Genomic DNA, 12,622 nt, shown 5'->3' on the forward strand with positions numbered 1-12,622 from the left:
CTAGGGGAAAGGGCATAATGGAGATTTCGAGAATGATCTACAAACCACATGGAAGCTCGATTACACCTTTTGCCCTATCTATCACCATCTTAAGGTCTTTCTGCTCCCCATATCTCTTCTTTTCCTGAGACTTTAAATCTGTCTGTCTCGGCCATTAGAATATTCAACAATAGAGCATTCACAACCCCTTGGGCAGAGAATTTCAAAGATTCAAAACCCTTTGAGTGAAGAAATCTCTCCTAATCTCAGCCCTAAAGAATTGAGCCCCTTATCCTGAAGGTGTGCACCAGTGTTCTAGATTCCCAGCCAGAGGAAACAACCTCTCAGTGTCTACATTGTCTTATAATGGACCAGGAAGCTTGGAAACTAGAAAACGTTACATGGGATGAATGATTTTCAATCAGAATTTACTTAATGTAATAATAATAATAATCTTTTTATTGTCGCAAGTGGGCTTGCATTAACACTGCAATGAAGTTACTGCGAAAAGACGCTAGTCGCCACATTTCAGCACCTGTTCGGGTACACAGAGGGAGAATTCAGAATTTTCAGCTGGTACAGGAATTGAACCCGCACTGCTGGCCTTGTTCTGCATCACAAACCAGCTGTCTAGTCCACTGAGCTAAACCAGCCCTGCTCGGACCATAATGTGGTTAATCAGTAAATAAAGAAAAAATTCCACTCATTTTGATCAGCACCCAAACCTCACACACAAAGGTGCTTTCCAGGTAATAGTGCACTCACGGATGCTGCTTTATCTCCAAAATGAGATATAGGACATGGGACACATTTCAAGAGTTAATGAAGTAGCCCATTAGTATTCAGACATTCCTTTTACAGTAGGTTGACTTCTTTTCAAACCAATATCTTGTTGCTATTTCATACAAACTGGAAAGGCTCCTTTTAAATGTGAAGTCTCTTCCTAAGACTTTTCAGTGACAATTAATGCTGATGGAAAATATTTGAATCTAAACAACAATCACTTTGCATGACTGTTGTACCATTGTTTTGAGTAAGTTGGTTTATACTCGCTGGAGTTTGGATAAGGTGAACTCTCATTCATACTAGATTCTGAAATTGCATGACAATAGACACAGAGGTTGTTTCCTCTGGCTGGGAATCGGGAACATTGGGGCACACCCTCGGGATAAGGGGTTAATCCTTTAGGGCTGAGACTAGGAGAAATTTCTTCACTCAATTAATTTTGAATCTCTGAAATTCTCAGCCCCGGGGGAGGAGTTGTCGATGCTCTATTGTTGAATATATTTAAGGCTGAGATAAACAGATTTTCAATCCCAGAAAATCAAGCGATAAGAGGAGCAGGCAAGAAAGTGGCACTGAAGCTGAAGATCAGTCATGGTCGTACTGAACGATGGAGCAGGCTCAAGAGGCTGAAGAGTCAACCCCCGTTTCAATTTCTTAGGTTCTTATTGCTATAAACACACAATCATCATTTAGGAACAAAATGCTTTATAAGATTATGAAATGAGTAAGATTCTTCCAACGCAAACAGCTATACACTTGACAAAATCTCTGGTTATATATCTACATTGTCGCTTCTGCTTTGACACATGATGCAGTTGTTCTCTTTTTCTTTCTTGCTCTCCTTTGTTTTTTCTCTTTACTTGGATGTTGTGGTGGCTGTACCTTCTTTTTCAAACAACTGAGAGGATTAGGGCCTCCTTTTCTTTTGCGTTTTTTACACCTGGGTTCGGATTCCTTCACCAGGCCCTGCTCTTCTTTCAAGTGCTGGATAGTTTGTTGCTGATGCACAGGAACAAATTGATTCCCATGCAAAGACTGTAGTTGTGCAATTGATTTGGGAGAAGGTTTCTCCAGGACCATAGTATTCTGTATAATGTACATCAGAGGGACCCCTGACAATATTTTAATTTTCACAGTTAACTCTTGATCCTGTTGAAACATTGAGAGACATTTAATAGACATAGTAACACAACAACAAAGAAGTAATACATGGGTAAAAATTAACTGATAGCCAGTTCATCTTTTTAAATCACTGACTAGGACAGTCTACATTAAATCCCCCATGTCACATCTCTATAAACCCATATTCCTCTTTAGATATTATATAGGTTTGATTTCATTACTGCTGGATGTGATCTCTCAGTAGAAAAATAAATAGATTTTATTTAAGAAGTTTACGTATATGTGCTACTAGGGCATTTTCACAGGAAGAAACAGGAAGTAACCATTCAAACTTTTAACACTGATAATATTATAATATCCAAAGCCTCATGTGGATTGAATTAAATGAAATCCGTTTCAAGACAACATGAAACTGACAGCGGTTGTCTCATGGTTGCATGGAAGAAGTTTGAAACATTCTTCCGCAAATTACAATGATGCTAGGTCAATTGCTCATTTTGAACTTGGGGCAGGACTTTACGCCCCTCCCGCCAGTGGGATCTTCCAGTCTCGCCAAAGTCACCTCACATAGTGGGTTCCCTGGCAGCAGGACGGACAAACCATGCAAACGTTTGTAGACTTTGCTGAGATCAGTAGATCCCATCGGTGGGCCCCCACCACATCAGCTGTGAGAAAACCTGGCGGGGAAGGGGGGGGGGGGGGTGGCAGAAAATTTAATTTTGGCCTTAGATTGAAAGACATTTGTTAACCAAAGGTATCAAGGGAAATGGGGCAAAGGCCAGTATACGGAGTTGGGTCACAGGTCAGCCACAATCTCACTGAAAAGCAGAACAAGTTTGAGAGGCTAAATGGCCTACTCCTGTCCATTGCTCCCCTTACACCCTACCCCTCGAAGCTATGTGGCCGCACAGCACCTGAAAAATCCCCTCGGAGGCCATGCACAGGATGACTTCTTCAAATGTGCAAAACAATTTAAAGGGGCCACACATTTAAATAAACCACAGTGGCATTCCATTGAAAAATTCAAGAGAACGTTGTCCAAAATAAAAGTCTTTAGAATTACAAAGGGGTTTGGTAGGGTAGGTGGAGAAAAGGTATTCCTTTTTCAGTAGGGATGGTGGAAGAACAGAGTCCAAATCTAGGTATCCTAAATATAAGACAGTCACTAATAAATCCAATAAGGAATTTTGGAATTGTTAGAATGTGGAACTCACCATCACAAGAAGTTCAGGTGAGTACCTTTAGGGAGAAACTAGATAAGCACATGGGGGAGAAAGGAATAGAAGGATATTCTGATAGAATTAGATGAAGGCGAGAAGAGACTTGTCTGAAGCATAAACAATGACACTGAGAGAATGACCTGTTCCTGTGTTGTAAATTCTATGTAATTCCAATTTCTAAAATAACTATTTAATTTGTCAAACTACTGTCTTTTGGATGGCAAGGCTGGAAAAGAAATATTGCCAAGACCAATTTTAAAAGTAAAAAAAACTCTTAAGAACAATTCTCTACTGCCTAGTGTCGGATCAGAAAGCCTTCCAATTGATAATTTATTAAATATAAAAACCCAACAGCTTTGTGGACACACATATTGCAAACAGACCCTACCTCAACTGTATTATAAGGGGTTAATCTTCAAAATATGTTGACACCAAACCAAGACAATGGAACATTGCCATCTCAAAGACAAAAATGTGGCCATCAGACAATCCAATTAAAGAAACTGGGAGACCATCAGAGTTGATGGCCACGGACAACAGTCACTACACTAATAAACATCAACAACAAGCTAAGAAGAAATGGACTTCATCACGTACATATCAACTTGAGAGCCAGAGACATCACATCTGAATGTGGTCCATTGTTTCGGTCTTGGAAACAACATCACGATGAATGTTTTTAAATAATAATCTTTATTATTGTCACAAATAGGCTTACATTAACATTGCAATGAAGTTATCGTGAAAATCCCCAGTCGCCACTCCAGCGCCTGTTCGGATACAGAGGGAGAATTCAGAATGTCCAATTCACCTAACAAACACGTCTTTCAGGACTCGTGGGAGGAAACCCACGCAGACACGGGGAGAACGTGCAGACTACACACAGGCAGTGACCCAAGCAGGAATCGAACCCGGAACCCTGGCGCTGTGAAACAACAGTGCTAACCACTGTGCAGCCTGGTTTGCCTGGACTAAGGCAGGAACCAGGCTAAAAGAGATTAAAAGGTGCTAAGCACTGACCATTCAAACAGGATGTCTCCAAGAATGTGCTTTGATATTTTTGATAAAGTTTTGTAATAAAATGGGCAAGATAATTGAGTCTTGCACTGCAACCATGAAGGAGAATCAGGAATGGTCACCCTGATTCAAGGCATACAGCTCCAAACAGAGGGACCAACCGTGTGGGGGGTTGTATCAGCCATTTCTGAGGGATATTGGGACTGAGGCTTAAGCATTGTTTAAGGGCACCAACTAAATCCTGAGGGTATTTGTGTTAGGTTTTGGCATAACGTGTGGTTCTGCCTATGTTTTGTCGTGGTGGCTTTTATTAATAAGTTGTTGTTTTGAGTGTTGTGCGGCATCATTACACTAATTTATAGCATCGGGCATGTTTTTCTTTGTTAATAAAAATGTATGTTGTTGCCTAAAAGCCTGTGTCAGTTTGTAAAATCCTAAAGTCAAGAACTGACAGTAAGCGTAAACGGGAGCAGGGCTGCACGGTGTCGCAGCGGTCAGCATTGTGCCAAGGTACCAGGTTCGATTCCGGCTCTGGGTTTCTGTCCTTGTAGAGTTTGCACATTCTCCCCGTGTTTGTGTAAGGGTCAGTAAGCAAAGGTTTAGCACAACTTTGAACTGAACTTTGTGAAAAGAAATTAAGAAAATAAACAATTGCTGAATAAAAATATCATAACAATAAACTCCTGAGCTAAAAAAAGTTAATAAAAATGATGAGAATGTGAGAGGGTGAGTGTGTGTGCCAGGCTCCCTTACTGTGAGTGTGTGCATGTGTTGGTGTGTGGTGGTGCAATTGAGACATCTGAGACAGTCCCACACTCTCTCATGCACACACACACACAACCTGGGGCTCTGCAACATCTCACTCCTGCGCTCTGACTCCTTGTTGACAGGCTCCTGCACCCTGGCTTCCCCACTGACGGCCCCACGCAGCCTGTCTCCCCTCCCTACTGCCTACGGTTGGAGGTACAGAATCTTCCACACCAACTTCCTTGTTTGATTTGCATTTTGAAAATGGCTTGGAGAGACACATCCAGCCTGTTGGTTGGACAAGCCTGGTCTAGAATTTCATTTATTCTTTTGTAGGCCTCCAAGGTAAAATTGCTTGTTAGAATCATAATAGGTCATTTGGACATTCTGAATTCTCCTTCTGTGTACCCGAACAGGCACCGGAATGTGGTGACCAGGGGCGTTTCACAGTAACTTCATTGCAGTGTTAATGTAAGCCTACTTGTGACAATAAAGATTATTATTATTAAATTATCAAAAAGGGCTTTACAAGACAGCCCTAAATGTCAGTGGCAAGATTCATCCCCAATTAACAGTGCAAATCAAGTAATTTCATGACATGCAGAGGCTCATGGTGAGATAGCAATTTTTCCAATTTTGGCGAGGCTAACAGCGTGGAATACCGGTACTGGTGGCATATTTCTTTCTCATCACAAACCTTTTTTGTTTGTTCCAACTAATGTTGCCCAGTGTCATGAATTCCTCATTATTTTTCTAGCAATTCCTCAGTCTATGGTTAATGATGGCACAAAATGCATTCCCACCCCTTACTCAACATGTTTTAAAACAAATACCTGTGTGGCCACAAAGTAATGATGCGGATTATTGTTTTCAACCATCGACAGCAAGCACGTTGAGGCACCTACAGGGTTTTTCAGGTGTGAACAATTTCTAACTTGAAATCGTTGAGCAATCAATTTTGCACCGTACAATTCTTTTCCAAGTGACTGCAGCTCTTTCAGGACGCAGCTGGAAAATTAAAACAAAAAGAACAAGGTTTGACGTTTCATTTTTTGCTGCACAGTAGCTCCAGCAATGTGCAAATTTGGAAGGAAGGCTGACTCCAAAGAACATATGAATTAAAGTCAGCACGGCTTCATGAAGGGGAAATCATACCTGTCAAATTTATTAGAATTATTTGAGGTGGTAGCGAGCAGTATAAAGCGGAAACAGTCAATGTAATACACTTGGATTTCCAAAAAGCAATCAAAAAGGTACCGCACAAAATGCTCCTTAAGAATATAAGAGCCATGGGCAGCACGATGACAGTGGTTAGCACTGGAACTACGGCGCTGAGGACCTGGGTTCGAATCCCGGCTCTGGGTCACTGTCAGTGTGGAGTTTGCACATTCTCCCAGAGTCTAAAGATGTCCTGTTAGGTGGATTGGGCAAGCTAAATTGCCCCTTAATTGGAAAAGAAATAATTGGGTACTCTAAATTTATTTTTAAAAAGAATATAAGAGCCCATGGTATTGTGCACAGTAGGGATAATGGATTGGATAACTAATAGAAGACAGAGAACTGGGAGAAAAGGGGCATTTTCAGGATGGCAGCCTGTAACTAGTAGGGTGCTACAGGGATTAGTGCTGTGGCCACAATTACTTATAATATATATATTGATGACTTTGACAGAGGAAGTGACAGTACTACTGCCAAGTTTGTGGATGACACAAAAATAGGTGGGAAGTGGTGAGGATGACACACAGAGTCTAAAGAGGGATAGAGACAGGTTAGGTGGGTGGGCAAAAACTTGGCAGATGGGATATAACGGAGGAAAATGTGAAGTCATGCACTTTGGTTGGAAGGATAAAGGAGTTGAATATTATTTAAATGGAGAAAGACTGCCAAAAGCTGCAGCACAGAGGGATTTAGGGGGGTCCTTATGCATAAATCGCAAAAAGCGAGCATGTAAATTCAGCAGGTAATAGGGAAGGCAAATGGAATGTTGGCCTTTATGTCACAAGGAATGGAGTATAAAAAGAGGGAAGTCTTTCTGAAACTATACAAGGCACTAGTTATACCACACCTGGAATACCGTGAACAGTTTTGTTCCCTTATCTAAGGCAAGATATACCGGCATTGGAGGCAGTCCAGAGAAGATTCACTAGGTTGATCCTAGGTATGAAGGGATTTTATTATGAGAGAGGTTGAATAGGTGGGGTCTATACTCATTGGAGTTTTGAAGAGATTACCTTATTGGGATAGATAGGATTCTCAGGGAGCTTGGCAGGGTAGATGCTGAGAGATTGTTTTCACTTGTGGGAGAGTCCAGGACAAAAAGATATAATCCCAGAGTCAGGGGTTGCTCATTTAAAACAGAAAAAAGGAGGAATTTCTTCTCTCATAGGGCAGTGAATTTGTGGAATTGTTTACCACAGAGAGCTGTAGAGGCTGTGTCCTTAAGTATTTTCAAGGCTACAATAGACAAGATTTTTAAATCAGTAAGGGAATCAAGCTTTATGGGGGTAAGGCAGGGAAGTGGAAGCTGAGGATGATCTCATCAGATCAGTCATGATCTCACTGAATGGCCTACTTCTACTCTTATGTCTTATGGTCTTAGGAGGAGTAGGCCACTTTGCGTCTCCAGCCTGTTCCGCCAAACAGCAATGCCTGATCTCACTGTAACCTCAAACCCAAATTCCCACCTACCCCTAACCTCTCACTCCTTTGGTAATGATGAATGTTTCCAGCTCTGCCTAAAATAAATCAAAGATGTTGCTTCCAGAAGGGAGAAATGGGATTGAAAAACGAGACTAATAATATTTGCAGTATTGAGGACAGGGCAGTTTGAGGCAGACACTCACGATGTTGTACACAACTGGATTTCTCCCATCAGATATTTGGGCATCTGCTCCTTGATCTGGATTTTATTCTTGAGCGCGGCCTGGCAAAACGTGCCGTCCAGGAGAATTTGGAAAGGTTCGCGGAAGCCGTAGTTATATTTGTAAAAGGAAAGAAGTTTCTTCGCGGTTTTCTGCCGTTTGATTTTCATTTCTGGATCAAGGAATGAGGAGCCTTGTGGATGAAGGACAATCCTGGCTGCGCGCGCAGCTGTCCGGCCGCTGTCACTTCCCTTCCCCCCGACAACCGGCACCGCAGCAACTGCTCCACCACTTCAATTAACGATACACTCAATGCTTAGCCCTCAAACATATCGTTGATTTAGATATATGTAGGAAACAGAGCCAGTATAAATCATTGCAAATCATCCCGGTCTGTTTCTCTTTCTTAACAAAAAAGAAAATTCGGGTCAGAATTGGTAACATCGGCTCGTGTCCCCTGTCGACAATTCAATTTTTAAAAAAAAAAGCTGATTTTAAAATAAGCGCCTCTGCTCCAATTGTTTGTGGTATTCCAACTTCCTGGATGTGAGTGTATTTTATTTTTGCTGTTTTTCGTGTCTGGGCGGCGGTTTGTTTCCCTCCCGCCCGTGTTTCCGGCGGATACATTTCCGCCACGCTCCCGGTTCCGGTTCTTTCTGCGGGAAGATGGCGTCCCGGAGAGATGGCGGTACTGGGGCGGCCGGGGCGACAGCGACAGCGACAGCAGCAGCAGCAGCAGCAGCAGCGCTCGGCTCTCCCGTCAAACAGGTTCAAATCGACGGCCTGGTAAGTAAAGCCAGCTAGGTCCGGGCGCGGTTGAATTTCAGCTAAAAGCTCGGTTTGATGCAGGCGGTCAAAGGTCCGCGTGTCTAAGCCGGTAATAAAGAAAGAACATTTTAACTCCCCCCCCCCCCCCCCACCCCCCAATTTCTTCCTCACCTTTTGAATGTCTTGATAGCTCGGGTACAGGTAAGACCGGGTACAGGTAAGACAACCTGGCTACTTCACCAACGAAGTGATTATCTGATTGCCGGATGGCATGCTGTATGTAGCCTGCAATAGCTCGAGCCTGGTGTCCAATCACGTGTATCTTTCCAGCAGAAATTTGGGCTGATTATTTTCTTCACCTTTTCTCCTAAATCGGAAATGCAGAGGCCAGTTGGTAATTTTCTTTCACAGTGATCCATATCCGAATCAGTTAAAGTAAGGAGCTCACTTTAATGATCAACATACACTTTCTCAACTTAATTACTTGAATAAGGAAGAGATTGAAGAGAGCCAAGCAATACCACTTGGTAGCCATTAACCTCGATTTTATAGTAATTGTATATTTGAAGGTTTTTACTGTTGTGCCACCGAAGAAGGGTCTTGTTTCCATTTGAATTTGTGTATTTAAACTCGTATGAAATTCATACAGACTCTGGATCTACTCGATGGAGTTTAGAAGGATGAGTGGGAATCTTATTAAAACGTACGGGATACTGAGACGCCTAGGTAGAGTGGATGTGGAGAGGATGTTTCCACTAGTAGGAGAAACTAGAACCTGAGGGCACAGTCTCAGACTGAAGGGACGATCCTTTAAAACAGAGATGAGGAGGAATTTCTTCAGCCAGAGGATGGTGCATCTGTGGAACTCATTGCCGCAGGAAGCCGTGGAGGCCAAGTCACTGAGTGGCTAAATCAGCTGTAACTACGTCTTCTGTATGGTAAATATCCAGTGCTGTTCAACCTCTTTGACTGCCTCCAAGTTGTAAGAATGCCATTTATTGTTGAGTCTTGGCTAAAACCGCTTTCTCCACCAATCTTTTCACATCTGTACATTTTTCCCTCCTCTAATGTTTTTTATCAGCCTGTGACTCATACGAAAATATGAGTTAAGACGAGATAGATTGTTTCTTGATTAATAAGGGGGTTAGGGGAGAAGGCAAGACAATCGGGATGAGAAACACATCAGCCGTAATTGAACGGTGGATCAGACCCGATGGGCCAATTCTGCTCCTATGTCTTATGGTCTTATGTGAATTAAGAGTACAAATGGGCCATTCGGTTCATTGAGCCTGCTCTGTCATTCAATAAGATCATGGCTGATCTGTTTGTGTTGGCTGCTGCATTCCCATCAACGTCTGATAGCCTTAGATTCTTGTTTCGCAAGGAAATCAATCTATCTCTACCTTAAAAATATTCAATGACCCTATTCCGCCGGCCTTCTCGGGCATAGACTTCCAATGTCGTACAATCCTGAAGAGAAACATTCTCATAATCTCTGTCCTAATTTTAAAACAGTGTCCTCTAGTTCTGGACTTATCACAAGACAAAACATCCTTTCGGTGTCCACCTTGTCAAGATCATTCAGGATCTTGTATACTTCAATCAAGTCGTCCCTCACTCTTCTCAGCTCTAGTGGAAACAAGCCGAACCAGTCCAAAATATCCTCAGAAGAAAAGCCTGCTAATTCCAGGTTTCAATCCAGTAAATGTCATCTGAACCGCCTCCAATGCATTTACATCCTTCCTTTAACAATTTTACATCCTTCCTAACAAAACTTAACACAGTGTTTGAGATGTGGTCTTACCACATAGCCAAAGCATAATATCCTTTTCTGTTCAATTCCTCCCATAATAAAGGATAGCATTCCATTAGCCTTCTTGATTATGTGCTGGACCTGAATATTCATTTTTTTGACTCACTAGAACACCTAGATCCATCTGCACCTCGGAAATCTGCAGTTCTCCATTTAAGTAATACTTTTAAAAAAATTATTCCTGCCAAAATGAACAACTTAACATTTTCCCAAATTATACGCCATCTGCCAGAAGTTTGCCACTCAACCTATCTATATCCGTCTTCAAATTCCTTATGTCTGTCTTCTTCGCAACAGCTATCCGACTATCTTTGTGTCATCTGTAAATTTAGCCACTGTGCCGTCTCTCGCTTCATCAAAGTCATTAAATTGCAAAAGGTTGTGGCCCCAGCCGGACTCCACTTGTCACATTCTGTCAATCAGACAAAGAACCATTTATGCATACTCTCTATTTTCTGCAATCCAGTCAATCTCCTATCCATGCTGATATGTCACCCGGGGGGGACCCCCCACCCCACACACACACACCATGAACTTTTATTTTCTGCAAAAGGCATTGATGTGGCACCTTATCAAATGCCTTCTGGCAGTATGTTCTACACAGGCTTGTCCCAATGTTTTGATTTCTTTTTCTCACAATTGAGTGAATCGCAACAACAGTTGACACAACTTAAATGTGAATATGAAAAAATCAATGTCAAAGCAATACAGTTTTAAAATAATAGTAATTAATAATAATGACCGTTAAAGAGTGTCAAACAGCAGAGTTAACCAATAAAACTTTTTTTTTGCCTTTTTGCTTATGCATTCACTCCTGATGGCCTACACTCTGTGCTGGTCTTGGTGGAATTCATTTGAAAATGGAGTGGAAAGTGGCATGCCTTTCAGCCTGGACTTTCCATCTCTCAAACAAGTTCTCACCCAAACAAATTACCACCAACAAAAATGATGTTCCTTATTTGGTGGTGATGTGACAAACACAACAGAACTCTTATACTTATTCAAAATTCCTCTCTACTCTGCTTAAAATTTCCACATGTAACCGGTATTGAGTTACCACAAATCCACAATAACCTTGTTATATAAATTAGCATAGACGCACAAGTTTCCGGGCAATTAAAAACAAATCAGCTGTGTTGGAAAGGTTAACTTTTCTACAGGACCTGAAAGGGGCAGGGAATGGGCAGAGAAATCATGGCACGCAATTTTGTCATTTTAAAAGAAAAACTTCTCTATATTTTTTTTCTTCAATTTTGTTCAAATTTAATTTCTTTTGCTGATCCTTTTTTTCCTTAAATTTCCAATATTTGCTGCTTAACCAAAGTTGCAAGAAGTAGTGTGAAACAAGTTATCAACTGAATCTCAGCATTTTCTAAAAACTCAATGTTTTGGAAAGTTCTCTTAACAGTTCAAATTGGATTGCTGCCAAACTGCAGCCTAATCTTGTATTCTGGGAACAAGTTGGTCTTTTCAACCCTAAATTTGTATAGCATAATTTCAAAACTCAAGCCCTGTCTGGGGCAATTCGAATTTCTTTTAAACAGAAGTTCGTATTAAATGAAGTTTAGTTTCCTATTCAAACTAATTGAAAAAAACACAATTTTCTACAGAACTAAACATGGCAATAACAAAACTCTTACCAGCATACCTCAAAACGGAAACAGTAAATTCATTTGCTACATTTTAACTTTTAACTGTTCCTAACTTGCTAGTACAAGGGAAAGGAGAAGATTTGACTGAATGTTTTAGGACAGCTTCTGCCTTTGTAATTGCATAAGGAGCTGTACATTTCCTTATCAACTTGCATCCAGCTCTGAATGGCCTTGATTTAGGTATACAAAATGCTTTTTCACAAATAATGTTTTGAGACACAAGCTTCTATTTCATTTGACAGTTTGGCCAGTTTAATTGTTTCCTTTTATCGATCAGTTTCCAATGCTTTCAGGCAAGGTAAAGTGACACTGTCCCCTCACCTTCCCACTCCTCCTCAAATTCAAGTTCCTTCAGACTTCATCTTATCCCATAGTTTTATTAAATCTATTGGTTATGGCCAAAGGCACATGTGCTTAGTGTCCTCGACCCAAGGGTCGGTCAGTGACTGTGTTTTATTGTGGCCCCGTCCCTATATGCCCAGTGGTGGAACTGCAAACTACAGCCACCGGTTGTTCTGGATTTTGTCATTCATTTGTCTATTTGTAAATACCCTGTAGGAACTAATGTAAGTATGCATTATTACCCCTTTATGTTATTTGTTGTTCTTCTGACCTAACCATCAGCTTTCCTGACCCTTGGGGTTCCCACCCATCTGC

The 12,622-nt window shown here is 41.4% G+C and overlaps 2 protein-coding genes across 2 annotated transcripts in view; one reads left to right on the forward strand and one right to left on the reverse strand.

The window, feature by feature from the left end:
* Positions 1-1,453: 1,453 nt before the first annotated feature.
* utp23 (UTP23 small subunit processome component) lies at positions 1,454-8,123 on the reverse strand. Its single transcript, XM_072467420.1, has 3 exons — positions 7,715-8,123; positions 5,705-5,879; positions 1,454-1,914 (listed from the first exon to the last, which is right to left on the reverse strand). The coding sequence occupies exons 1-3, from the start codon at positions 7,900-7,902 to the stop codon at positions 1,546-1,548; spliced, it is 732 nt and encodes a 243-aa protein (XP_072323521.1). The 5' UTR covers positions 7,903-8,123; the 3' UTR covers positions 1,454-1,545.
* A 220-nt stretch (positions 8,124-8,343) lies between these two features.
* Positions 8,344-12,622, forward strand: part of LOC140385352 (eukaryotic translation initiation factor 3 subunit H-B-like) — a 182,930-nt gene continuing 178,651 nt past the window's right edge. Inside the window, exon 1 of the mRNA XM_072467419.1 lies at positions 8,344-8,518. Coding sequence (XP_072323520.1) covers positions 8,399-8,518 — 120 coding nt within the window. The 5' untranslated portion in view covers positions 8,344-8,398. The remainder of the gene's footprint in view (positions 8,519-12,622) is intronic.

Source organism: Scyliorhinus torazame, chromosome 11, assembly GCF_047496885.1.
Source record: "Scyliorhinus torazame isolate Kashiwa2021f chromosome 11, sScyTor2.1, whole genome shotgun sequence".
NCBI classification, from domain to species: Eukaryota; Metazoa; Chordata; class Chondrichthyes; order Carcharhiniformes; family Scyliorhinidae; genus Scyliorhinus; species Scyliorhinus torazame.

Coding starts and splice junctions, on each gene's coding strand:
- utp23 (XM_072467420.1), bottom strand. CDS start 7,902: ATGAAAATCAAACGGCAGAAAACCGCGAAGAAACTTCTTTCCTTTTAC. Junction 5,880..7,714: donor ATCCAGTTGTGTACAACATC/GTGAGTGTCTGC, acceptor TTAATTTTCCAG/CTGCGTCCTGAAAGAGCTGC. Junction 1,915..5,704: donor ATTACTTTGTGGCCACACAG/GTATTTGTTTTA, acceptor ATGTTTCAACAG/GATCAAGAGTTAACTGTGAA.